At 47.7% G+C, this 27,725-nt stretch overlaps 1 protein-coding gene and 1 long non-coding RNA gene across 3 annotated transcripts in view; both read left to right on the top strand.

Annotated features, from left to right (window-relative positions):
• The window catches only part of SETD3 (SET domain containing 3, actin histidine methyltransferase), an 81,128-nt gene extending 53,714 nt beyond the window's left edge, over window positions 1-27,414 (top strand). The window contains exons 7-13 of one of the 2 annotated variants that reach the window (XM_053889784.1): window positions 10,079-10,137; window positions 11,054-11,168; window positions 16,190-16,264; window positions 17,245-17,411; window positions 18,279-18,364; window positions 24,760-24,920; window positions 26,042-27,414. In XM_053889784.1, the coding sequence (XP_053745759.1) occupies window positions 10,079-10,137; window positions 11,054-11,168; window positions 16,190-16,264; window positions 17,245-17,411; window positions 18,279-18,364; window positions 24,760-24,920; window positions 26,042-26,509 (1,131 nt within the window). In that variant the 3' untranslated portion in view covers window positions 26,510-27,414. Of the gene's footprint in view, window positions 1-10,078; window positions 10,138-11,053; window positions 11,169-16,189; window positions 16,265-17,244; window positions 17,412-18,278; window positions 18,365-24,759; window positions 24,921-26,041 lie in introns of those variants that run through there. The other variant, XR_008417318.1, reaches the window with a different exon arrangement.
• LOC109274540 (uncharacterized) lies at window positions 814-6,692 on the top strand. The gene is made up of 2 exons (XR_002083664.2): window positions 814-1,094; window positions 6,518-6,692. It is a non-coding gene; the product is annotated as an uncharacterized LOC109274540 (long non-coding RNA).
• Window positions 27,415-27,725: the final 311 nt, after the last annotated feature.

The following is a 27,725-nucleotide window of genomic DNA, read 5'->3' as shown; positions in this document are numbered from 1 at the left end:
GCTCCACACTGGGTGTAGAACCTGCCTAAGATATTCCTCCCTGTCACCCTCCCTCTTCTCTCTCTCTCTCCCTCCCTCTCTCTCTCTCTCCTTCTCTCTCTCTCTCTCTCTCTCTCTCTATCTCTCTCCCTCTCTCTCTATCTCTCTCCCTCTCCCCTTCTCTCCCCCCTCCTCCCCCTCCCCCTTCCTATGTCTCTCTCCCTCCCTCCCTCTCCCTCTGCCCCTCCCCTGCTCACACTCTCAAAAAAAAAGAAAAGAAAAAGAAAAAAAATTCTTTTTTCTTCTTGCTGTTTCAGCTGGGTGATTTCCACTACCCTGTCTTCCAGCTTGCTATTCCATTTTGCATCTTCCGATCTCCTGTTGATTCCCTGTAGTGTATTTTATATTTTAGCTATTGTATTCTTCAGCTCAGATTCTTTTTTATGTTTTTATCTCTTTGTTGAAGCTCTCACTGTGTTTGCCCCTTCTTCTCCTGAGTTCGGCGGGCATCTTCCTGGTCGCTACTCTGAACGCTATCTGGTAGATTGTTCGACTCTGTTTTATTTAGTTCTTTTTCTAAGATTTTGTCCTATTATTTTACTGGGAGCATATTCCTCTCTCCCCTCAACTTGCCCGACTCTCTGTTTGTAGATCAGTTACGTCTCCTGGTCCTGAAGGAGTTGCTTACGCAGAAGGTGTCCTCTGGGACTGGCAGTGCGAACTGCCCCGGTCACCCACGCCACATGCCCCGGGGGGGTCCCCTGTGTGGGCTGTGGGCACCCTCCTGTGGTGGCTAGGTCGTGGGCGGCGCACGCACGCTGCCACCAGGCCGGGCTGTGGCTACGAGGCCCTGGCTGCTGTTGCAGGACCTGCAGCGTGTGGAGCCGGGTCCCCGGCGCGAGGGGTGCTTAGGGGGGCCCCGGGTGCCGGCTTGCCAGGTGTGGCAGTGCATTTACGCTGAACTTGAAGTTTGTTTATTAATGTATTCAAGAAATCTCTACACTCAGCGTAGGGCTCGAACTCACAACGTCGAGATCTAGAGTCCCACGCTCTCCTGACTGAGCCGGCCAGATGCGCCAATATGCTGGATTTTACATGAGAGCAGTATCTGCCAGGTACTTTTCTAGAATTTCATTAAGAAACAATTGTATTTACCACATCAGTACTTAGGCTTTATTTATAAAATTAGAACAACTGATTGTCTTTTGCCTTAAAGTAATCTCGGGGCGCCTGAGTGGCTCAGTCGGTTAAGCGTCCGACTTCGGCTCAGGTCATGATCTCACCGTTCGTGGGTTCGAGCCCCGCGTCGGGCTCTGTGCTGACAGCTCGGAGCCTGGAGCTGCTTGGGATTCTGTGTCTCCCTCTCTCTCTGCCCCTCCCCCACTCTCACTTTGTCTCACTCTGTCTCCCAAAAATAAATAAATGTAAAAAAAAATTTTTAAATAAAGTAATCTCTAAAAAACAGTGGCCTAAGTCATTTTCCCAGCCCCACCATTTATAAACAGGGTAACCTTGGACTTACTGGTAATTTCTTTGTCCATCAGTTATGGCATCAGTAAGAGAGGGCTAATAATAGTGCCTATTTCATTGGCTTCATGATAATTAAATTATAGTTGATCCTCGGGCAATGCAGGGGTTGGGGACTGACCCCCACCACCCCCTGTGCAGTTGAAAATCTGCTTGTAACTTTTGACTCCCCCACAACTTAACTGCCAGTAGCCTACTGTTGACCAGAAGCCTTACAGATAATATACGCCGTTGATTAACACGTATTTTGTATATGTGTTACGTACTGCGTTCTCACAATAAAGTAAGGTAGAGGAAAGAAAATGTTACTGAGAAAATCCTAAGAATCTCTTCTTTCGCGCCACTGAACGATAGCAAATCCGTACGTAAGTGGGCCTGCGTGGTTCAGACTGCGTTGTTCAAGGGTCAGCTATATATAAACACGTGTAAAGTTCTCAACAGAGTTCCTTGCACGGTGTGCTTAGCAAATGGCCGTTGTCGATACCAGCCTCCCTCCCTCCCGCTCTGTGTCTCCCTTTGTCTCTCTCTCTTCTCTTTCATGCAGAGAGCTCTCCTATGTACCAAGCGTGGTACATCCTTTTCTAGGACAAGAGTTTTGTATGCATGCTCTGAATGTCAGTCACCTTATCAAGGAAATTGGTTTCACATTGGTGGTCATAATGCTCTCCTCCTACAAATGACTGATGACTCTCATCATGCTGGATTGATTCATCTAACCAGAGTCCAGAGTCTTTATCCTGAATCACTGAAATCTGAAACAGCTGAAACGAAAAGGACGGAGGGATGAAGCCATGACAAGTAATCCTAGCCTGCTTCTTTGAAGCCAGGCTGTCCTTCTAAGACAATGATTGCTGTCACCACTCTGTGCGTTTCCACTTTGCTTACTGATAAGGGTGAGGAGCTGCAGGTGTAAGTACCTTATCAATAAGCACTGATTATGCGGCGAGATGGTCTTCGTGCAGACCAGAGAAGCATGATTCTGGGTCAGAGTCATTAGGTCAGTTAGCAGATTGAGATGCTTAGGTGGGGGGTGTCACAAGGCAAAGAAACAAAGGATTTTCGAACTTTAAAAGAAGCTAGAAGTTACTTGTCCGACCCCCTTTTCAGGTGGAGAAATGGAGGCACGGGGCCCCGGGTGATGTGAGGTCACATGGGAGGTGACGGGCTCAGCTTGTCCAAGGTGCACGCTGCTGGGTGAGGCGGAGCGCCGTGGAGGACAGTTTGGTGACCGTGCGGTACCGAGGGCTGCTGTGCTTGGTCCAGTTTGCCCCCTCTTGGATTATTACGGTAGAGTAGAGCTTTCTCAAATAAATTTGCTTAAGGATAGATTTGGAAAAAAAGAGAGAGAGACTATTCTCTGGCCCTAGATGGTGGGAGAATATCCTCATCATAAGAGATGGAAGGTAGAAGAAAAGGAGAGGGAGAGAAGCCTGTGGAAACGCCTCTCAGAAAAGGAGCGTGGGGTCCACATTTCCCTGGTCGTAGCTGCCCTGCAGCCACGTTACCTAGTCCTCTGGCTCTGCCTCTTACCACCCGTGGGGTCATGGTGGTCTGGGACGTGGTCCCCTCCTGTTTTCTTGCCTCTTGTTCAGGCCATTATGGAGCGGTAGAGAGGAAATCTCATTCCACAAGGTCAACGCGCTCCTCTGCCGCCCAGCAAAGGGCAGTGTTTCCTTTGCACTTGGAGGAAGAAGAGGTCCTTGAATGAAGCACCATGCAACCCACTGGGAATTCTCTGGTGGTCAAAATAGGCATGGTCCCTGCCTCACTGAGGTTCCCTACTGTGGGAGAGAAACATGCCTCAAGTGAGTGTGCTGGGGGGAGGCCTGGGAAATAAACGAATGGGGCCAGGAGGAGGCAGGGTAGGGAACCCAGGGTGATTGGCAAAGGTGGCCCTGGAGAAGGGTCCGAGCTGTGACGTCTCCCATCCTGTTTTAAGTGGCTCGTCTGACTGCAGCTAGGCAGACCCCCCTACCCCCGACCCCGAGGGTGTTACCATGTCTTTTTGTCCACCTGTCACACGGCACCTGCCAGAGTGCCTTCCGCTTCAGATAGTAAAGAAGACATTTGCTGAGTGAACGAATTTCTAGTCCTAACCTGTTTTCAGCTTTTTTTCCGAGTCAGTACATATTTGGTGAGTGCATAAATGGTTGACAGTCAAAAAATGGTGATTATGATTATATTTGGTTCGTGGTTGACTGTCTTCAGGGTTTATAATTGGTAACTAGTAAAGTTTTTAAAGAGGCATATCTTTTGCACTGTTTGAACAAATCTCAATTTTAACTGGGTGTGGGTTTTAGACTTCAGGGTCTCCCAGTGAAAAACCCAATTCTTCCATCTTAAAGTAAGTTTATACATTTACTGAACAATGTGGGTGCTTCTTCACTAATCCCATTTTCTTTATTTAAAAATTTTTGCTATGAAGTAATATACATTTTTATAGAGAAATTAAATATGCATATATAAGTGGAAAGCAAATAACTTAAATTTAATGTGTATTGATGTATTTATTTGATCATATTGAGTGAATTCAAAGAACTTTACGATGCAATATTCCCTGAAGAGTTGGATGTAATCTGTGTTTAAAAATAAGAGTCTTAAAAATTGATCTTTTTCTCTCAAGAGTCAGCTACACGAACCATGCTTCGATTCTGATTTATGGTCATCAAAACGAAATTTTAGATTCAGTAGATGTTTTGCAGCTTGTCATTCCGTTAAGCTGTGTTATGTGCACTTAGAAAGCACAGGGTGGGTTGGCGCTCCAGAAGCCTGCGCAGCCTTCCTCGGAGAGATGCTTCCGTGTTTCGAGCAAATCTTCCTCCTGCTCCCCCCTCCCCACCCCGCTCCTGGTGCTCCCCCCTGTTTCTCTCCTGCTGTCCTCTGCCATCCTGACCGTATCCCACTCTCCTTCTTTTTATTTCCCTTCTGCCCTGTCTCCTTCATTCAGCTTCCTGCAGGGGAAATCCTTCTTTCCTTCCGACCTCCCTCTGACCTCCTTCCCCCTGTGACTTTGGGGGGGGGGGGCAGCGGATGAAGCTGCCTTTTGCCTCTGTCTTTTCTCCTCACCTTGCACCGAACCTAACATTTGCAGAGACCCCGATCCACACTGGGCTTAGGGAAGATGCCGGGGGGCTGTTTTGTGGAGGAATCTCTCAGTGGCATTGAAAACACCAAGGGCCTCTTGCTTACGTGAGCAGGGGCCCCAGTTCCCAAACGTGTAATTGCATGCACCCACATAGTTCAAATCTGAGGTTCTGTGGCTGACTTTATCCTTGTAGAAATAAGAGAAACGGAGCCGTCGCTGGAGTTAGGTGCAAGGACCCACAGCTAGTTAACCCTGCTGTCCCTTTTAGTTATTTTTTTAAAAGTTAGTTTATTTACTTTGAGAGAGAGAGAGAAAGCACGGGCCGGGGAGAGACAGGGAGAGAGGGGGGATCCCAAGGGGCTTCTGTGCTGTCAGCACAGAGCCCAACACGGGGCTTGAACTCACCAACCGTGAGGTCATGACCTGAGCTGAAACCAAGAGTTGGACGCTTAACCGACTGAGCCACCCAGGCACCCCAGTCCCTTTTAATATACACTTAAGAAGTAAAGCCAAATACAGTCTTAGCCATATTTTAGTTGGAAAATTGTAATTGCGTGCCATTATGTTTTTTGATCAGAATAAATTAGATCCAACTTCTAAATTACATATTTTGCCATTCCTGATACTATAGAGCCATTAATAAGTCACTGAACTGCCATATATATTTTTGAAAGTAACAATTATATATTGTAACAGGCTATAAATTCTTCAAGATATAGTATTTAGGAGTCATTTTTATGAACCGAGCCACTGTCCTTTTACTATATTTAAATGCCTCTTTGAAGAGGATTATTAAATGTATTCAACTTGATTTCCCCATAAAAGTCGGTCTAGGTGGAAGTCAGTGCTCTTTAGAAAAGTAACGATCTGATTTTGAGAAGTGTTTGCTGTTTGTGTCTTCGAGCGTTTGCGTGTCCTAATCCTTTATTTCCCCGTAGAGGGGTTTGAATCTTGCCTCAGGTTGAATATGTTCCTTCCGAGAATTATTTTCAGAGATGCCTGTCTCTCTGTAGGTGGGAGCATTTATCCCCGGTTTAAGTGAAAAATGCTTTCTGTTAGATGTTAAAAAGAAAACAAACTTGAAGTCAAATGCGTTTTGTTCCAGGCCGAGCTGTTCCAAAGCTGTTTCGCATACTAGATGTTTCTGAATTAGGAGTTCACATAATAACGAAATCTGCTTATTTGGGTTCTCCACAAAGGTTTGTTGTGTGAGCTTAAAATAAGACTGCAGCTCACCCGAGGCACACGTATTAACTGTTTATTTAGTGTAAGCACATGCCTGGAGCTCTCATTTCTGATCAGCCCGGACCATGCGCGTGCCATGCCTCAGCCATCTTCTTTTGTGCTTTATTAAATCTCTGTCAATTATAAATATCAAGGTTTTACATTAATGTCAAGATAGTGCATCAAAAATTCATGGAATATGTGACTTTTTCCAAGGGTATTTAATACTTAATGCATTCGTGTCATTTTTCTTCCCAGAGATATTGACAGGTTTTATTAAGTGTTTGTTAGGGAGATTTCATTTTTATCAAGGGACTATAAAGAGAAGCTGCATGCTAAATCAATTTTTTAAAGCCAGAATATTGTTCATTTTTTCATCTTCAAACTCTTGTAATCCATAGGTTTTATTTAAATTTCTTCTTGGTTTATTTTTGTTTTATGTGAGTGATCGTTCAAGACAGAACTTTAATAAGGATCAAATATTGCTGACGGTGGTGGTTTTTAATTTCCTTAAGCAGAGCTACCAGACCCAGGCAATATGGTAAATTCTTCAAAATGTCATACTTACATATTTAGCAATATTACTTCTTTTTATTGAAGCCAAACAAACGATTTTAGATATTAATCTTTCCCAAACACAGTGATTATTTTGTACTAGATACAATATTACTGAGTCTCATCTAGAATACCTCCTTTTGGCAGAAAAGGGAACGGAAGAACACCTCACCGGGTTGCCTGTTGGCCACAAAGAGACAAGAATCCTCTTTGAAAAGTAAGCTCTTGAGGGCCTCCAGTCTGATCATGAGCTACAGCGACTCAAATATTTAGAGTGCTCGAGAAGGTGAAAATACCAATCATTAAAAAAATCTGCAGGAAATCTGTGGCTGGTTTCTGACTCTGACTTTTTGGGGGTTGGGGGTGGGCGGGCAGTGGGCGCTTTGGCAGGACCCCCAGCTTGCCTCTGTTGGGCCCCTGTGCCCGGGAGACCCTGGGGAGACCCTGTCAGGGTCGCTTTCTGACCCTGCCCGACGACCCTCCCCACCCATCCCAGGCGTATCTACCCAGGTTTGCCTCGGGAGCGAGTTACAGCTAAAACCGGCCACCAGGAGCAAGCTTTCTGTTTTACTCTTTTATTTTTATAGTACAACTTAGGAATGTCTTCTCTTGCAGCAGATACATCACGATAAACCAAACCGTTATCCGATTTTGCTTTCTTTATAAGGTGAGGAGTGTTCAGTTATCCTTCCTTTAAAGTATGACCTTAAAGGCTTTTCATCTAAAAACGTTTTAGGAACTTCGAAATAAATAATGTCGGGTTAACATTGTAATTTTTGAAGATGTATTCTTAGGCCCCAACTTGGTCTCCAACAGGACAAAGACTTGGTGTTTACAGAAAGAAAAAAGAATTCTGTCCAGAGCTTCAGGAGTGTTTGGAATAGTTTCTTTTTCTTACTCTTGTTCATTTTTTTCAGGGTATGTGAAAATACTTCTTTTCAAACTTAAATGTTTTTCATGTGCAAATCATTTTCGATATTTGAATGTTTCAAGATCCTTGTAAAAATATTATACAGTACTTAAGAAGTAGACTAGGTTTTTTTAGAAACCAGGTTTTGCTGGAGTCAGATTGAAACAGTAGCTCTTCTAGATAAGCCCAGTGTGGATTTAGGGTGAGTTGTTGTGAAGGCCTTGCTTACCCAGGCAAAGAATCCAAGAACCTGGCGGCCCCAACCTCTTCTACCATAAGGCCAGTAGGTGGCGATAGTGTCACAGTGGTGAGAACCCTGTTGAAATGGAAGTTATTTTGCCTTTCTCCATAGTGTCAAATTAAATTTTGCTTCAGCATAACTGTTAAGTGCGTGTGTTCTGTGGCAGAATAGCTTTTTATACCAGAAGTACGTACGGTCGGCACACCCTAATTTTTAAGAATATAAGAACAATTATTTCTCACAGATTTCAACAAATGTTATGTAACCCTAAAGCCAAAATAATCATCAAAATTAATCTGAAGAAAGCATTGTGTGTTGTGTGTCTGTGTGTTTTCCTGAGTTGTCTTTACGACTTCATCAGGACTATGAGCACGAACTTCTGTTTTCGGGAAGAAAGGTATGTAAATAGGAGGAAGGGAGACATTCTGGAGAGTTAATTTTCCGTCTGTCTGGTCCTTGCGGAGGATGTCTTGTTTGACTAAGGGTGCAGAATAGAAAGCCATTTCAGGGTCTCGGAGTGTTGGAAGGTTTTTGCTTCGAGTCGTTTTGACGTTGAGCATTCCATGTTTGAAAATTGTCACCTTTTCTCTCATTCAGTAAGTCAGACTTTCTTGGGAGGGCGGACCAAATTCTTAATACCTATGGGATTTAGTGTTGGAATTTACCAGCTTTCTAAATAGCATCCTGCATTCCACAGTTTAAATGAATTAAAATATTTTAAAATAACAAAAACAACGGTGCTTGCCACCTGCTTAGAGTTTGAAAAGCACTGGCTTGGGCACCGTCCTGCGCCATTGGGGTAGATCCCTCCTGAGGTTTCCTTGTGTTGTAAGTGAACGGGAATGTCAGCCACGGAGTCCTCCCCGCTGGGGTGCTTCTTACGCGGACACTGGCTTGGGTTTTGTGGAGGGACAGTTCTCTGCTCAGTTTGTCCTTTTATAAGGAGAAACCTGAACGGTGTCGGTGTCGTAGTTAAGTTTCATCGTTGTAAATGGAAAGCGTCTTTAGGACTCTCACAACGTAGCCTTGCGCTCCATTCATTACAAAGGAGAGGGAGGAAGAAGCTTCCTTCCCTGGGATTCGCGCATCTTTCTTCACTGGAGTTGACCGCGGCCTTGCCTCGGGGGTTTTTTGGTTTTTGTTTTTTGTTTTAACAGAGATAGGAAATCCCGATCTGCCTCCAGCAGCTAGAAGATTCCTCTGGGCAACGTGTGCTCTTATACACTGACTTAAAATTCGTCATCTTTAATTTCACTTTTGTTACTGCAACATCTCAAGATGACGCGAGTGTAATTTCCTATTTTGACTTTCCTTCCAAAGGGTTAACCGCGGGCTAAGAACGCGAGGGGAAGGCAGGCACCTGGGAGCTAACGCCCAGTTGGCAGCCTTTTGTAATATATAATTTGCCTAAAATTGCGCACGGAGCACAAGCTTTTGTTTTCTAATTGATTTACGGTTTGAGCCACTTCTGCCTCCTCCCCTACTGTCCTGCGCGCGGTGCCAGCGAGTACATTACAGTGAGCGATGATAAATGGCCGTGCACTCGCCATGCTAATGCGTCGAGAGTAAAAACCGCATGCTGCACGGAGCTCCGCGCGTTAACAGTGCTGCAGAGACCCGCCAGCAGCGCCTCCCTGCTCCCCGACCGGAGATCGCCGCGCGCTCCCTCGGTCGCTGAGCTGCAGGCCGCCTCTCGGGCTGTTACTGAAACCGGAGATTAAAATGATCCCGTCGCAGCTTTTCATTTGTTAATGGAGACAAAGTTGCTGAGCCCTCGCGGGGTCCGAGGCGGGGTCGTTGGGATGAGGAATCAGGAGACGTATAAAACGTCCTCCTAAGCGTCAAGTGGTAGATGTTTTCACCAAATGTTCATCTGACCAGGAAAAAAAAAAAAAGAGTCAGATTTCAGTAGGCCAGCCTCTATTTTAGCTTTGTCTTGTTTGTAAAATTTAGAACCGCACAAAACTACCTTTCTTGATTTTTCTGCACTTGAGCCGCACTTACCACGTATATGATTCATTTGCACATAAGTTGATTTCCATCCAAATGATTTAAGTCGGAGACAAATGAAAGAACCTTCCATTTATTAGAGTGCCTTTAATTGTTCTTTTTCTCCACATAAGAAGAGATTTGCTGCACTCAGGGGTGTGCGGCGTGTCACGGGTAGAAGAAAACGAGGAAAGCCAGGACAGACGCCTAACTCTGGAGGCTCCCGGTGTCCCTTTGGATCAGACACCCCATGCGTGGGGGCGCCTGCCTTCCTCTCTGTAAAGTCGGTCCACCTTCAGTTTTCTTTTTGCGTGGTGTCTGTGGGTTCTAGTATCGAAATATGAAGAAGCAGATTTATGGCGGCTGCTGGGCACAAGAAATTAAGTTGACAGTGATGTATGAGAGCATAATAGCATGATGATCCCTCAGTAGCGCGGCTGGACGCCTCCTGCTTCATTTGGCTCTTGTTAGGATCTGTTAGGCAGCTAAATAATGAAATTCTGCTGACTGATTTCTGTTTTCCCTTTTTCTCTTCTCACCTCTGCTTTCTGAAACTTCTAATTCCCAGACCCATCCTCATGCCAACAAACTGCCCTTGAAGGACGCTTTCACTTACGAGGACTACAGGTTGGTGGGGTGGGGTGGGGTGTGTGCCTGTGTGTGTGTTTTGGGGTGTGGCGGGGGAATGGATGTGGGGGGGGGACTGTGTGTACGCATCTTGGGTGTATGTTGTGTACTGTGTGTGTTGGGGGGTGGTTCCTAAGTGATCTGAGGGTCTGGGAAGTGGGAAGTACTTAAGAAGTGACCTGCTGTGACCATGTCAGGCCCCCAGACAGGTCGTCCTGCAGAGGTTCTAATGGACAGCTGGGGTAAGGGTCAGCATTTTAATAACCACGCGGAAGTTGCCTTCACCCTGTGCTGGTCGGGGATTAGCTGAGGTGGCCACGTGATACTGGAGATTAACATGTAGTGTGGGGTGGTCGTGAGGGTCCCCCCCCCCCCCCCGGTGTTACATAGATATTGTGGCGTAAAGTGGGGACTTTTTTGAAAAACGAAAAGATTTAATTGTGCCATGTGATAAGAAAATAGCATGCCACATTTTGTCGATCTCCTAGAGGATTTCTGGTCAGAAAGGAGTTACGTTTGCCACTCACTGAGGCTTAATACAGGTGCAGAGTCAGCGTTCGGGAAATAGAGGGTGGCGTGGGCCTGGGGGCAAGGGTCTCGGCCACTGCGAGGACCAGAGGCCTGGAGATCTCTGTTCCTGGCCCTCCTTCCAGACACTCTGTCATCCCCGCTTAGTCCTCACCCCGGATTGTCTCTCTCTCTCTCCCCCCTTTTCCCTTCTAGGTCCCCCTTCCTCCCCTCAGCCTTAGATTTAATTTTAAACGATGATGAAGGCCAGCCATCACCTGCGGTAATACTCAGGAAAAAGTTTTGACGGTTGGCGAGAAGTCTGACAAACCATAGTTTCTGGTTGAGTTACGACGGCACCGGGCTCTGAGATGTCCCTGCTGTAACCCACCTCTTCCTATTGTTACAGGTGGGCAGTCTCTTCTGTGATGACGCGACAAAACCAAATTCCCACGGAGGACGGTTCCCGGGTGACCCTGGCGCTGATTCCTTTGTGGGATATGTGCAATCACACCAACGGCCTGGTAAGGACCCCTCTGTGTTGTGTTTCGTGCGGGGTTGGGGGGTGGGGGCTGTGGTGTGGACATTCCACCGGCAAACCAGCCCAGCTTCCTGCCTCCCTCCAAAGGCAGCAAACAGAACCAGCCGGTCAGCCCCCACCTCCCACCTACCCTCCCCACCCGCCCCCCCCCCCCCCCCCCCCCCGCCCCCGACCTCCCGCCGAGAAAAGCTGCAGTTTTTCTCTCTCGGTGTTTGCTTAATCCTGAAAACCAGGGACAAGAATCTTACTCCGCTTTCAGAAACCACAGCGAACTGCATTGATTTGCGAAGCCATAATTCCAGCCTAAACACTCGTGTTCTTATCTTTTTAAACCACAGACCAAACCAAGGTTTCTTTTCCTTCCTCTCCTTAGAATGCCGATTTATTGAAGAAAAAAACCAAAACTTTCTTCTTTCTGGTTTTTCCTTTTACGGTCCTTGTTTTCTTTGCTGACTTATAGTCCCTGTTACGGGCCTTCTCTGACTCCCTCTCCCTTCACCTGACACGATGGCACATCCCTGGCCCACTTACTAACCTGCTTTGTCCGGGAGAAGGGGCTGGTTTCCCTGGCGCTGGGGCGTTGGGCCCTTGGCCTTGAGTGTGGGGTAGGCATCGCCAGGCGTGGGAAGCCCCAGGTAGGAGACATTAAGAAAACAGGGGAATTTTATGATGATTGTTAATGGCGACGCATAAAAGGAGGAAGCCTAGGAAGCCGGCTCCCTGTCCCTCCGCATTCTTTGGATCCCCAGCCACAGCGGAGGCTGACACACTCCCTGTGCTGAGATGGTTGTCTGAGAGACATTTCCTGGTATCAGGATATGGAAATATGATCAACTTGAGAGTATTTTGAATTTTTCAGCATGGCCCTAGCATACTGGCTTGGTTTTACTTTTTTGTCCATCTTTCCTCAACGTCTGCTTTCTTTGTGATTATTAGCAGGATTATAAATAGGCTTAAAATATGCTGTCAATGAGTATTGCACATCTAACTCCACAAAATGGCCAGAACACATGTAGCACGAGCCAAATCCTTGACGATGGAATACCCCGGTGCTAATTTGGGAAGGTCTAGCAGCAAGTAATACTCTTAAATTGTACAGAAAGAATGGTTTCACTCCTATAATTACATTTCTGCCTTCATTTAGATATGCTTGATTTAATTAGCCATATTAAGGGACAGCATACTTTATTTATTTTCATTAATGAATAAAAGTTTTCATTCTTTTTCTGTTCCCCCCCCCCCCCCCTTCAGAGCTATTTTAAACTGATTATCAGATGGAAGTTTTCAAAGTTTTCAAAACGCTTTTAATGTTTGACTATAGCGTTCTCCTTTTTGTTTCCCTGGGTTCGGTCATTCGTTCTCAGACTTGACTGACCATTGGAGGTTTCTCATTTCTAAAATTTGAAAAAGTACACACATTATGGTAAGCAAACAAAATCCGTTAACCAGTGAGATGCCTTTGCAATCGTGAGATGTGGAGGTTCCCTGCCCCGCCAGCACCCAGAGCCCGGGCCCCGGGCCCGTCTGTGAGCGAATCTCTCCCTCCATCAGGTGCGCATTTGTGCCCCTTCGCACACTCACGTGCGCACTAGTTTTTGTGTTGCTTTCATATAAGTGGGATTAAGCTATTCACTTTTTTTCCAAGAGTTTAAAAAAAAAAAAGAAAAAGTCCGTTTATCTCAAGATGAAAATAAGGAGTCGATGACAACCACGAACGCTGTTTTCTCCAGTGCGGTTCATAAGGTCCGTGTCCTATCACAGAGCTGGCGATACGGGGCTAACCTCTAGAGGGTTCCGACAAGGTGGTGGTGCTTTTTCTTACGGTGGCCGTTTCCCTTGCATCCCGCACTCCACACCTTGGCTGAACTGCTTTCGATTGCAATTACAAGACTTCAGGGGAAATTGTGTCTGCTAGAATGTGAGAATCTGTTTTAACACCGTGAAGTTGCAAGGGACCCGAAATTAAGGCTTTTGGCTTCGCAGACAGGTGATTGTCTTCTGTGCGTGTGTCTATCCTGACGGTCGTTGTCTGTCTGTTCTGACGCTCGCCGAGGGAGTAGGTAGACATCTGTAACCCAGCAACGCTCTGTGCTTCTGACAAAAGCCTGGTGGTGGGAGCTGAGATGGGAGAGCCAAGCCCGTGACGGCAATTGCAAAGCGGTAGCAGCAGGGAGACGGGGGAGAAAAGAGAAGGCCGGCTGGGTTCCCGGGCCTGAGGTGGTGGCAAGCGTGAGCTGATTGCCTAGCCACATGGAGACACAGGTTTAGACGAGTTCATGGGACACCATGTTAAACTGGAAGAAATGCTGTAGCTCCGAATTCTGGGCGACTGGTTCAGAACTCACGTAAGCAGCAATGTTCCTTTCTCGAGGTTATGCCGTTTGTGTGGAGAACACTAACAAGTGGTTTGGCCTTTCCAGTGGGTGAAGCATGTTGGAATAAGCAGCCCTTGTATTTGAGCGTGTACCTCTCCTGGTCAGGATGGAAGGGCCTTGGGAAGTTCAAGCAGAAGCGAGAGAGGCTCTCTCTCAAGGTCTGTTTGAGTATTGAAACCTCTAAAACGTTCAGATTTACACAAGGCTTTTTTCTAGTCTCAAAATGAAAGCCCAGGTTTTTGTAAGTAGCAGACAAGGCTCCCCGCTCCACGTGTCCCCGTTGTACTCCCACCACACACAGGTCTGGACCCCTGTGCTTCCTCAGACACTGGCACACGCCCACCTCAGGGCCTTTGCACGGGCTCTTCCCAGCGCCTGAAATACATGTTCGTCAGATGTCTCCAAAGACCACTCACAGACTTCCTCAAGGAAGGCTGCCCTGGGTCCCCTGTGTGGCATCGCCACGCTCCCCCTTCTGTGAGGCTCGCCTCCTGTCCCGTTATCTGTCTCCCGTATTTCTGCCTGTTTATTTCAGCTTATCGCTGGCCCTTCCCCATCCCTCCTGCTTCCCTGACTTCCCTCCTGCTGTGTGATGCTCCTGCCAGGTCCCTGTGCAACCATACCATGGAGCCGCAGACTTTCAGGGCTGGGGGTCTGTGGGCAGTTCCTACTCCATGCTTCTCAGAATCCCGTGTGAGGTCAGAAAAGTGATTTTGACTTTGGGCAGGAACCTCACAGAGCTGATCTCACCAAGTGTGGAACCTGTTCTAGGAGGGCAAATGTGCCAGATTCCTTGGCTGCATTCATTTCTTGTTGCTTTCGTGTTTCTCTTGGTCTTTGCGGAGTGGCAGTATGATGCGGTTCATAAACCACGGGTTCTGGGGGTCCTGGGTTGAAAGATTGTCGTCACGTGGCCCTCCGTCCTACAGATGTCACTCCCTAGACTCAGGAGTCAGTTTTTGGATCCACGCTGTTGATGCCTTTTTCAGTAAGTGGCACTTGCAGTGGTGTTGAACTTTGATTCTCCAGGACAAAATGAAGAGATCAAAGGAATTAATGAATAATTACAGACCGTCTAAGAGATCGGGGGCCGCTCTAAAGGACAGACTTCCGATAAGGAGCTTTTCGTGTAAATTGGGGGCCCTGTTCTTATCCCAGTGGCTCACGCATCAGTGAGTTCTGTCAGAGACAGTGTCGGGGGACACGGTTGACACGGGAGCTTCCAGACTGCTGCTGGGGGTGGGTGTTGGGTGGGAGGGTGACAGTACAGGGACTCTGGGAGTACAGGGGGGTTGGGTAGGATGAGAGGCGGTGTCCCCAAAGAAGCCAGGGCTCAGGCAAAACGGGAGCGAAAGGTAGCTCCAGGCATGAAGGAGGTGGGAGAGTGGCCGGGCGTGGCAGGCGAGTGGCAGGTCAGGGGCCCCAGGGGGACGTGGGCCTCCCCGTAAACCGGCCTCGCTCAAGAATTTGGATTTCTGCCTGTAGGTAAGGTGGATGGCCACCAATAGGTTTTTGTTTTTTTGGTTTTTTTTTAATGTTTTTTAACGTTTGTTTATTTTTGAGATAACAGAGAGAGCACAAGTCAGGGAAGAGCAGAGAGAGAGGGAGACCCAGATTCCAAAGCAGGCTCTAGGCTCCGAGCTGTCAGCACAGAGCCCGACGTGGGGCTCAAACCCACAAACCGCGAGTTCATGACCTGAGCCGAAGTCGGACGCCCAACCGACTGAGCCACCCGGGCACCCGCTACCAAAAGGTTTTAAACAGGAGGCCGGCACTGTAATGTCACTAGGGATGTGGGAGGGACAGTGCTGGAATCTGAAGCCAGCTGCTGATGGTTAGGACCTCAGCCATGCCAGGGAGTGATGAGGAAGGCAAGGACCCGAAGGCTAATTCAGGAGTTCAAGTGCTGGCGTGTAGCGGCACCAGAACACCTCTGTGGCCTGTGTGTCAGGACGTGAAGTGGCCTGGCCCCCCAGGATGGGACAGGCTTGGGTGGGGGGGGCGAGATGTGGGTTTCTGGCCTGGGACCGGGTCTGGGGTACTTACTTGTAATGGCCTTAGAGATGCTTACATACAGCGCTCAGCAGAAAGATAGACCACAGCTAAGTTGTTTGATTTTCCCTTTGCTTATCTGAAAGTTTCAATTTCTCTAATTTCAGAGTAAAATAAGTACATAGTTTAGAATCAGGCTTTCCTTTTCCCCCGGTTGTTTACCCGATGGAAGACACACGTTAGTTTCTTAGCGGCCAGAGGTGAGAGGAACGGTATTTGGAGTCATTTGGAGTCAGCTCGTGCTCTCCAGGAGACCCTGCTTCCGTCCGTGGGGCTCGCTTTGGGACGAATGGTGACGCTTGCTTGAGACCAACGAGGGACACTCTGTCCACTGTATTTTCCGAAGAGTCAGGTCCTTCCCTCACTCCATGTATGGAATCTTGTGTAAGAATTTCTGGTGTAAATAGAACTGATTACAATAACCAAGAAGTTGTTTGTCAGTTTTGTAGCGCATGCAGAAGGCGCCCTTTTAGGTACCTTCGGCTGCCTTCTGTCTTCTGACTGCCAAAGCAGACCCTCGAGAGCGAGGGCACCGCACCCCTCCGTGCTCACAGTTGTCCCCTTCCACCCCGCCTAGATCACCACCGGCTACAACCTGGAAGACGACCGATGTGAGTGTGTGGCCCTGCAGGACTTCCGGGCTGGAGAGCAGGTGGGCGGCGCTCACGCACCGGCTCGCGGACCGGGGGCCGGCCGGTGGGCACAGAGCTCGCGTTGTGTTGATAAGTTTAAAAAGGGATTTAGCTCGGGCACAAAATTAGGGATTTGGATTTAGGACCGTCTGGGGAGTATGTCTCGAGACCTGAAGCCGTAAGAAACGTACTGTGCTTTGGGTCCACGGAGAAAACAGATTTAAGTGCAATTATTTGCACAGTTGACCTCATATTTGCAATTTATTTAAGTGGCAAAATCAAGGGACTCGGGCACCGTACATCTTTCCACTTTAATCTGCAGATTTCATCTCATGATTTGGGTGGGGGCAGGGGTAAGCCTTTCGGTGAGTTTGAAAATACGCATCCCTGAATGCCTGCTTTCCACCCCTCGGTCTCAGGACCGAGCGGTTAACCCCAGAAAGCAGAACTGATGTCGACCATTGACGCCCCAGCTGAGACAAAATGAGCGATGCGAGTCTAACGAAGCCGGTCGGCCCTTCCCTTTCCCTTCCCGCAGAAGAGTTAGAGACCCCCTGCGGGGTGCAGAGTTGCCACAGGAACTGGAAATGAGTTTCTGACGGACACGGCCTGAAACTCTTGTTCCAGAAGAGACCCTTGTAGTGGGAGGAGGCGGGGGGACTGTGACGAACCGCCACGTGCAGTCATAACGTGCCGGCCGGTCTCGCCGTCCCGGGGACGGAGAAGGGGCAGTGCGCGCCCCGGCCGGGGCTCCTCTGTGAACCAGGCAGGCCCACGCGGTGGCCGGAGCGGACGCCCTTCCTGGCCCATCTCGGCCGGTTTGGGGAAGGGGGAACTGCACGCCTTGCTGGGGCTGCAGGAGATCACGTGAGGGCTGTTTTGTGTGTGCGGTGTGACGTCCAGTTGAACATGTGAGAACTGATCCTTTGCCCTGCTCTGTATTGAGAATGATGTTAAATTTCTTTTATATCCCTTTATTTTTTTCTTTACTGCATCTCAGATTTACATTTTTTATGGCACTCGGTCAAATGCAGAGTTTGTGATCCACAGTGGTTTTTTCTTTGACAATAATTCACACGACAGAGTGAAAATAAAGCTGGGAGTGAGTAAGAGTGACCGACTGTACGCCATGAAGGCCGAGGTCCTGGCCCGCGCCGGCATCCCCACGTACGTACAGAGACGCCCGGCTCTCCCCTGCGCGCCTAGAAGCATTTCCACTTGCACAGTGTTTCGTTGGTGTGTCAGTAGAACTTCTCTAGAGTGGTCTGTCCCCGTGTCTGCATCCCTCCTGCACAGCAGATTTAGACCGGGACGCGTGGAGACTTACGGGCGTTTTCAGATAAACGTCAGCGTCGTTGAGGGCGCTCGTGGTCCCTTCCAGGGGACACGGCCTGAACTCCTCATTAAGTTAAATAAATACTGTGGATCATTAGTGTCTTTCACCTTGAAAAGGTTAATGACCCGGATCAATTTGTTTCATTTAATTCTTTGCCACCATTAGTTTCTGTAATGAAGTCATGATCCCTAGTGATTTCAAGAATTTCTGGTTAAATTCTTGAAGATTCTCTCGCATTTGAGGTGCAAAATGATAAAGAAGCCAAGAATTATGATTTATTAGTTCTCCCGGGAATGGAGGAACCATTCTTAATGAAAATGGATTAACCAGGCCTTTTTTTATTGAACTTGTCAATATTTGATTAATGATTAAAATGTGAACTCAACATAAATTATTGTTAACATTTTTTAAGAACCGTGGGCACACTTAATTCTCTTGGTTGGCACACGCACCCTGAGATTAAGGCTTTTAGAAACTGCCGATGGGGCGGTGACTGCCATCCCCCGAGAGAGGCCCTACCTTCTGCACTTTGCAGGCACTGAAAGCAACATTTGCGCGCCTCGGGTGAGGGGTCGGGATGAGTCACGCGGGTCAGCGCCCCTCGAGGGCGGCCGCCCTCCCCGAGTGTGGAGTGAAGGGCTCTCAGTTGCTGAGGGCAGGTGCCCAGGCAGGGCGACTAATGCTTCTGCCTTTGTCAGTTCCAGTGTGTTTGCGCTGCATTTTACCGAGCCGCCCGTCTCTGCCCAGCTCCTGGCTTTTCTCCGCGTATTCTGCATGACTGAAGGTAAATCATTTCAGGAGGAAAAAAAAAAAAAAGATGTTGACTTTTTAAAAAATGCATAAAGTATAAAGCATAGTGATGCAGATTCAAGATAAAATTGTTTAAAACTAGAGCGCTTTCTCGGGGGACGGGGGAGGGCAACATTGGAGAAAGAAGTTGATCCGTTTTACCCTGGAAGTGTTTTATTAAGTCCTTGATGTGTTGTCAATATTCATTTGTAATAAACAACTAATTCTCTACTGCACTGGAAGAAAAAACATCTGGGATCCTGTAACTGCATCAGAATTCTGTGTTTGTGGAGGGGAGTTTTTGATGTGCTCGTTCCGCAGACAGCCGTATTCCCGCACAGTGCACGGACCTGGGAGTCCCCCCGAAGTCATGTGGTCAGCGTGGCATTCGTGGGCCACGGGACCTCCCTGGCTGGCCGACTCTGCTTTTGAGATGCGAGATTGCTGGCAGGCTTCCTAACGTCAGGCTTCCTGTCAGGTTAACACTGAAGACGACCCTGTTTGCATCACAAAATGTTCTTGTCCGCAGCCTCTCCCTTCAGGCAGAGAAAGAGTTAAATGCCCGTATTCAGCATCTACTCTTATGTTTGCTTAAGCTCAGACGTCTGGCCTTTCTTACCCTGACTGATGGTGCTTGCGTTTTCGTGTTTGGTCTGAAAATGTCCCCCCACCCCCACCCCAGTAGGCCCAATCCCATAGTTCTAAGGCTTCGCTTTTACTGTTTTTGTGTGTTTTGTTTTTAGTTTTTATTTAAAGTCCAGTTAGTTAACCAGCGGTTTAATACTAGTTAAGGGTGTAGAATGTAGTGATTCATCATGTACGTGCAACACCCAGGGCTCATCCCAACAAGTGCCTTCCTCAGTGCCCATCCCCCATTTAGCCCATCCCTCCCCCCCCACCTCCTCTCCAGCAACCCTGTTAGTTCTCTATTGTTAAGAGTCTGTTTTCTGGTTCCCCCCCCACACACACTTTTTCCCCTTTGTGTTGTTGTTGTTAAATTCCACATATGAGTGAGATCATAGGATATTTGCCTTTCTCCGACTGACTGACTTCACTTAGCATAATACATTCTAGTTCCATCCACATCATTGCAAATGCCAGGATTTCATTCTTTCTTGTGGCTGAGTAATATCCTAATATATATATATACACCACATCTTTATCCATTCATCGGTCGATGGGCTTTTGGGCTGTCTCCATAATTTGCCTATTGTTGGTAGTGCTGCTATAAACCTCAGGGTGTATGTATCCCTTTGAAGTCGTATTTTTAATTTCTTTTTAATGTTTGTTTATTTATTTTTGAGAGAGAGAGAGAAAGAGAGAGTGTGTGTGCGTGAGCAAGAGAGAGAGAATCCCAGGCAGGCTCCACGCTCAGTGCAGAGCCCGACATGGGGCTTGAACTCATGACCGACTGTGAGATGATGACCTGAGCCAAAATCAAGAGTTGGACGCTCAGCTGACTGAGCCATCCAGGTGCCCCTGTATTTTTGTGTTCTTTGGATAGATACCTAGTAGTGCAATTGATGGATCATCGGGTACATCTATTTTTTGTTTCTTGAGGAACCTCTATACTGGCCTCCAGAGTGGCTGCACCAATTTGCATTCCCGCCAACAGTGCGTGAGAATTCCCCTTTCTCTGCAGCCTCACCGACACCTGTTATTTCCTGTGTTGTTGATTTTAGCCATTTCGACAGGCGCGAGGTGATCTCTCATTGTAGTTTTGATATTTATTTCTCTGATGATGAGCGATGTTGAGCAACTTTTTATGTGTCTGTTGGCCACCTGGATGTCTTCTTTGGAGAAATGTCTGTTCATGTTCTCTACCCATTTCTTAATCGGATCGTTTGTTTTTTGCATGTTGAGTTTTTTAAGTTCTTTATAGATTTTGGATACTGACCCTTATCAGATATATCATTTGCAAATATCTTCTCCCATTCCATAGGTTGCTTTTTAGCTTTGTTGATGGTTTCCTTTGCTGTGCAGAAGCTTTTTATTTTTATGAATTCTCAATAGTTTATTTTTGCTTTTATTTCCCTTGCCTCAGCAGACATATCTAGTAAGAAGTTGCCATGGCCAGTGTCAAAGAGGTTACTGCTTGTGTTCTCTCCGATTTTAATGATTTCAGGTCTCCCAGTTAGGGCTTTCATCCGTTTTGAACTTATTTTTGTGTATGGTGTAAGAACATGGTCCAGGTTCATTCTTCGGCATGTTGCTGTCCGGTTCTCCCAACACCATTGGTTGAAGAGACTGTTTTTTTCCCGTGGATATCCTTTCCTGCTTTGTCAAAGACTAATTGACCATATAGTTATGGATTCATTTCTGGGTTTTCTAGTCTATTCCGTGGATCTGTGTATCTGTATTTGTGTGAGTACCATACTGTTTTGATCAATACAGCTTTGTAATATAACTTGAAGTCCAGAATTGTGATGCTTACAGCTTTGTTTTTCTTTTTCCAGATTACTTGGGCTATTTGGGGTCTTTTATGGTTTCATACGAATTTTGGGATTGTTTGTTCTAGTTCTGTGAAAAATGCTGTTGGTATCTTGATAGGGATTGCATTAAATGTGTGGATTGCTTTGGGTTGTATGGACATTTTTACGATATTTATTCTTCCGTGAGCACGGAATGTTTCTCCGTTTCTTTGTGTCATCTTCAGTTTCTTTCATCAGTGTTTTATAGTTTTCACAGTACAGACCTTTCACCTCTTTGGTTAGGTTTATTCCTAAGTATCTTATTGTTTTTGGTGCAGTTGTGAATGGGGTGAATTCCTCAATTTCTCACCGTGCTGCTTCATTATTGGAGTATCAAAATCCATCTGATTTCTGCACATTGATTTTGTATCCTGCAACTTAACTGAATTCGTGCATCAGTTCTAATAGTTTTTAGTGGAGTCTTTTGGGTTTTCTGTATATAGTAGCCTGTCATCTGAAAATAGTGAAAGCTTTACTTCTTCTTTGCTGATTTGGATGCCTTTTATTTCTTTTTGTTGTCTGATTGCTGAGGCTAGCGCTTCTAGTCTTCTGTGGAAGAGCAGTGGCGAGAGCGGACATCCGTGTTGTCTTCCAGACTGCAGAGGGAAAGATCTCGGTTTTTCCCCATTGAGGATGACACTGGCTGTGGGGTTTTCATATATGGACTTTATTGGGTTCCTCTAACCTGCTTTGTTGAGGGTTTTTATCCTGAATGGCCAGTAGCACTTTGCCAGCGTTTTCCCTGCATCTGTTGAGAGGGTCGTGCGGTTCTTCTCCTTTCTTCTAGTGATGCGGCGCATCACGTTATTGATTTGCAAACACGGAACTGCCCCCGCAACCCAGGAATGAATCCCACTTGATCGGGGTGGACTGTGGGATTCGGTTTGCTAGTATTTTATCAAGAATTTTTGCATCCAGTTCATCAGGGATATTGGCCTGTAGTTCTTTTTTTTGTGGTGCCTTTATCTGGTTTAGGTATCAGTAATGCTGGCCTCTGTGATTTGAAAGTTTTCCTTCCTATTGTATTTTTTGAATAGTCTGAGAAAAATAGGTATTAACTCATTACATGTTTGGTAGAATTCGCCTGGGAAGCCGTCTGGCCCTGGACTCTTGTTTGTTGGGAGATTTTTGATTACTGACCCAGTTTCTTTGCTGGTTATGGGTCTGTTCAAATTTTCTATTTCTTTCTGTTTTAGTTTCACTAATCTGTATGTTTCTAGGAATTTATCCGTTTCTTCCAAATTGCCCACTTTGTTGGCATATAGTTTTTCATGATACTCTTCTTAAGATTGTATTTCTCTTAAGGTGTTGGTTTGTTATTTCTTCTCTCTCTCATTTGTGATTTCACTTACTTGGGTCCTTTCTTTTATTTTGGCTAAGTCTGGCTAGTGGTTTTCAATTTTATTTGTTTTTTCAAACAACCAGCTTCTGGTTTCATTGATCTGTTCTTTTTTCGCTTCTATATCATTTATTTTTGCTCTACTCTTTCTTATTTCCTTCCCTGAAGTTTCGTTTGCAAGTGTGTGTGTGCGTGTGAGTGTGTATCTGCTGTTGTAAACAACCTCAAATCCCATGCAAAACAGATTGAGTAGGAAGAAGTGAGTGAGAGAGTTAGCACCTAACTGAACAAACAAACAAGCATTCCTCTGAAGAAGGCTGTTCGGGCACTGGGGAGAGGGCAGTCTGGTCCGCAGAGGTGAATTGTGGCCCGCGGTGGTGGGGTCTGCTGGGCTCTGCTGTCCTTGGCCCCCTGTTTTCACGTCTGGATGCCCAGTCCAGGCTTTGACGTCAGGACAGACGTGGAAGAAACTTAGGCCCCAAACAGGTGATTTCGACACCCAACCACAGGACCCAAGGCGGGGGGGGTGGGGGGGGTGGGGGTGGAGCTTGTCCCTCAGAAGCGGCCACACTGTCGAAGGCCCAACTTCCAGCGAGGTTTTCCTTTGGTGGTGGCTCATCAGTCAGTTTAGCGAACACCAGTGAAGGGTTTCCCATGGGCCTGTCCCGTGTACAGTAAAGAGGTATAAAGGTGATAAAGGTGAAGGTCACCATTCCGATCCCGAGGAGACTTATAACTGAGAAAAATGACAGTGATGCTGATCCCTGTAATGCGTGAGCACCTGCTGTATGCCAGGCGCCATGCTGCGTTCTGTTAGTCGTCGTCAGGCTTGTGAGGTGTAGGGCTTCGCGCTTGACTGACGTGGAAGCTCCGGTTCCAAGGGATTGAGTGACGTGGCCCTGAGCTGGCAGACGGCGGCCCGAGTCAGGACCAGCTCTTCTCCCTGCAGGGCCTGCGCCCTGGGCATCCCACGTGGCTCCCGCTGGCTTGCAGAGAACACGCTCCGTGGAAGAGACACTAGTCGTCCAGGGGTCTGGAGGAACCCACGGTTGACACGGAGCCAGGCTGAGGAGCGAGGGCACCGGTCGCCGTCGGGGGTGACCTAACGTGACTCCCATGGTGGCTGGGGGAAGACACGGAGGCTCTGTCAGGGCTGCGTTCTTTGTTGGCCGCAGGGAAGCGTAGGGAGGAACCTACTCTTGAAGCCTTTGGTCGCGTGGTGACGCTGTTGTGTGTCCCCTCTTGGGGGTGTCCTGTCGCCAGCAGTCCCCAGTCTCTGCTCCTGCCCCTCACTCAGCTTGCCAGCTTGGAGGGCAGAACGTGCGTGCGCTTAGGAACCAATCAAAACTGGCGACCTGAGGACTGGGGGGAGCTTCCGAAAAGAAACGTCTACCACCAAGGAAGCGCGTCTTAAACGGTCACCACTTTACCCAAAATATAAACTGGAGGATCCGAAACCTAAAAATCCTGCATTTTCTCATGCCCTTTTGCTAACGCACCTTAATAAATTTCTTTTTTGAACGTTCGATTAACTTCTGTTTTCTTCAAAAAAACCAAAGAACCAAACTGCTTGAATCATTTTAGGTCCGATGATTCTCTGTAGTTTCTCTTTAGTCAAAGACAACTTGTCATGTCAAGACAATTGCTATATTATCCTTTGAATTCCTCTAACTAATACTAATAAAAGTTCAGTTTGCTGGCAGCAGAAGTTCTCCAATTTGAATTGTAAAGAGTGACAGCTGTGGGGCATTTCGCTCTGAAAGAGATACTGGCTCGTAATTACATAAGAAGTACGGGGATATTTCTTGAGCGTGACTAGGACGGGCATATTTGGGTCTTTTGAAGATAATGTGCCAGGAGATGAAATGCTCAGAGCAGTTGCTGAATTCTTTCCTCCTCTTACATATATTTGAAGGTAATTGAGATGTTCACTTGTGTTTACTTGTAATTTCTATTTAATTCCTGACAAGGGAGGGATCTAGGCACATTTTTCATGAACTAAGGTTTTTATAGTCCATTTTCTTGCTTCTTTCAGCCCGGGGTTTGCGTGTTAGGAGGTAAACAGCTTTGTCAGGTCAGCTACTGGCATGAGCGCCATTCTGACTGACACAGAGAAGGGTCACTGGATTGTTGTCCTATTTAACGCGTTTTTGCTATTTACATTGTCAACCTAAATGTCGTTTTGACCCCGTGGGTGTGACTGAGCTCACGGTTTGTGAGAAGGGTATCGTCAGCATGAGGGCCGTGTCCCTAGAGTTCGTCCTTAAAATGTATCTCGTGAGACTGTGTAAAAGCTCTCGGCGTCCCCCATAAAAACGAGCGACAGTGCTGCCCCAAGGCTTGGTCCGGACTCCAGATCAGGAGGACCCCCCCAACATACACACACCCCTCCCGAACCTAGCCCTGACTCACCCTGGAGAGCCTAGCACGGCCCGGCCCCCTCCATCAGGGAGAGCTTTCAGCCACAGGAGAACGATGTCATTGGGGAAGATATTTTCCAAGGTGGGTTGCTTGTTAAATGAGAAGCCGAGAAGCCGTGCTGTTTCTTCCCTAACAGATGGCTGTTTGTGTTTCTTGCAGAAGAATTGAAAGAACATTTGCTGGGAGATAATGCTATAGACAGAATCTTCACCTTGGGTAATTCCGAGTATCCCGTTAGCTGGGACAATGAGGTCAAACTTTGGACATTTCTTGAAGATCGAGCCTCGCTTCTTTTAAAAACCTACAAAACAACCATTGAGGTAATTAGATCGAGTAGATGAGGAGTTGAGCTGTGTCATGTTGTTAAGGGTTTCTGATGAGAGATTCCTTCCTAAATGTCAATTACTTTCTTTTTTTTTTTTTAATTTTTTTTTTTTTAACGTTTATTTATTTTTGAGACAGAGAGAGACAGAGCGTGAACAGGGGAGGGGCAGAGAGAGAGGGAGACAGAGGATCCGAAACAGGCTCCAGGCTCTGAGCTGTCAGCACAGAGCCCGACGTGGGGCTCGAACTCACAGACCGCGAGATCATGACCTGAGCCAAAGTCGGACACTTAACCAACGTAGCCACCCAGGCGCCCCTGTCAATTACTTTCTTTAGCAAGATCATTGGGCATCTGATCTTTGTCACTCAGCCTACGAAGGTTTTTCTACTTACCGTATGTATACCTACCAGAAGAATCGCATTAAAGCACTGTTGATAAGACAGATTTGAAAAATTTTTTCACCACTCTTCTGTCATTCTGAGTTTTCATTTGTGCTTTTAAAGCTAACCTTCGCGTCCCTAATTTCACATTCACCCAACCAGGTGCCAAGCCCCCTGGGCCGTCAGTGCACAGGACAGACAACACCTCCTAAAATCGGCCGAGCTCGCTGTCAGATGTGGTGCAGCAGGCATGAGATTTAGGCTCACCGTTTTCATCTTAGGTCATTTTACCGGGGTGGAATTTAAATACAATAAAATCGGGGCGCCTGGGTGGCTCAGTCGGTTGAGCGTCCGACTTTGGCTCAGGTCATGATCTCGCGGTTCGTGGGTTCGAGCCCCACGTCGGGCTCTGTGCTGACAGCTGGGAGCCTGGAGCCTGTTTCAGATTCTGTGTCTCCCTCTGCGGCTCATGCTCTGTCTCTCACATTGTCTCAAAAATAAATACATGTTAAAAATCAGTAAATAAATACAATAAAATCCACACTTCTAACGTGGACGTTCTGCTAGAAGCCCACAAATCCTGCAGCCACCACCACAGTCAAGTTCCAGAACCTTCTGTCACCCCTAACACCTCCCTCGTGCCCCCATCCCTGGCAGCAACTGATCTGCCTTCTGTCGCCACGCTTTTGATGATTTAGACTCCTCAGAGTTAATCTTGCTGTTTTTCGTTGGCCAGGAAGACAAGGCCTTCTTGAAAAACCACAGCCTTTCTGTGCGCGCAACAATGGCCATCAAGCTGCGCTTAGGAGAAAAGGAGATTTTGGAGAAGGCGGTGAAGAGCGCGGCCGCCAACCGGAAGTACTACCGCAAGCAGATGGAGGCGGGGGCCCCGCTGCCCCGGTGCGAGGAGAGCGGCGCGGGGGGCGCCAGGCTGCCCTTGGCTTTGAGGAGCCTGGAGGAGGAGGCCGGCGCGCACGAGGCCCTCACCCTGGCCGAGGCCGTGGGCGGGGCGAAGGCCGTGGAGAACGGGCTCGTGAACGGCGAGAACTCTATCCCCAACGGGACGGGGGCGGAGAAGGAAAATTTAAATCGGGAGGAAAGCCGGAGAGCGGCCGAGGGCACCAAAGAATCTTGTGCAGACGGCACGGAGGGCGCCAGGGAGCAGCAGCCCCGCGGAGGTGCCGTCTGCACCGAGCTGAGCTGAGCGGAAGTTCGTGGACCGTCCAGTCGCGTCGCCGTGCTCCCTTGTTCACGTTGTTTCTTTCCGCAGAGAGGAAAATATGTTTTTGCTGCTTTATATAAAAATGATTTTTTTTTAAGTTATTTAAAAAAAATCTAGCTTCCCTTTTTGATTAAGATAGCCATCTTGCTTCTGGGCAAAACAAACAGGTTGCCGGGCCTCGACGGCAGACCGGGCAAGGGGTGCTTTGGCAGCCCCTGTAGACCCACTGTGGGCACCCGTGTGTTCTTCCCGGGGACGCGCGCAGGTCGGCCGTCAGCCGTGCTCTGGCGGGCCTGGCCCCCTGTCAGCCGCGGCTGCAGCCTCTCTGCCCCCTGCCAGCAGGACGGGGTGACGCGTTCCGGGTGCTCAGCGCCGGCCGGGCTCCAGGTTTGGCAGCTCGAGGTTCGGGGCGACATCTTTTTTTTTTTCCTAAAATAATGCCCCGGTACTGAAAGAAAGGTTAAGGTGGCAACCTTATTTTTAATAGTTTTAAATGTTGGTGATAATCCTAATTATATAAATACACACACACACACACACACACACACACACACACACACACACCACACACACAGCCCTAGTGATTTCTAAAGATTTGTTTACCTTTTGTGTTTGGTTTTACCGTATGAAGAACTTGCCCCCTCTCCTTGAATCACCGTAGGACATGCATCCTCCTCCTCATTTTAAATGTTGGCTCTGATTTTAACGTGGTGCGTTTGATTTCCCGCGTCGGTCACGGAGGGTCTGTGGCGGCGGCGGGGCCTCAGCTCTCCGGGGCCGCGTGCACAGCGAGGCGGCTCCCCGGCTCTTCGGTTTTCACAAGCTAGAGATTTTCAAAGCTACACTTTTGAGTAAAAAGCCTTATTAAAAGGAAAACATGATTAATACTTTTGTCTCTTCCTTTCCTTGGAGTGGGACAGGCCCTTCGGACTGAGCTCCGATGCAAACCATCCTGCTTTATCCGCGGAGCTGTTTGGAAGCTGCCCGGTGCCCGATGTCCAGTGCTCTGCTTGTCCCGGGGACCCAGGGTCGCGCGGGAGGCCTGAGGTCAGCCCCTCTGCAGCCTGCGAGGGGCTGAGCCGGACACAAGCAAAGGAGCGCTTGAAGTTGTGGGGGAGGTGAAGGCTCGGGCTAGCGTCCCCTGAAGGCCACTGGCTCCCGGGTTACAGGTTGCCAGCCTTCCTCCACTACGGGTTTT

Source organism: Panthera pardus, unplaced genomic scaffold, assembly GCF_024362965.1.
Source record: "Panthera pardus isolate Hobbes unplaced genomic scaffold, ASM2436296v1 HiC_scaffold_24, whole genome shotgun sequence".
Taxonomy (NCBI): domain Eukaryota; kingdom Metazoa; phylum Chordata; class Mammalia; order Carnivora; family Felidae; genus Panthera; species Panthera pardus.
This window is presented reverse-complemented; position numbering and strand designations above follow the sequence as displayed.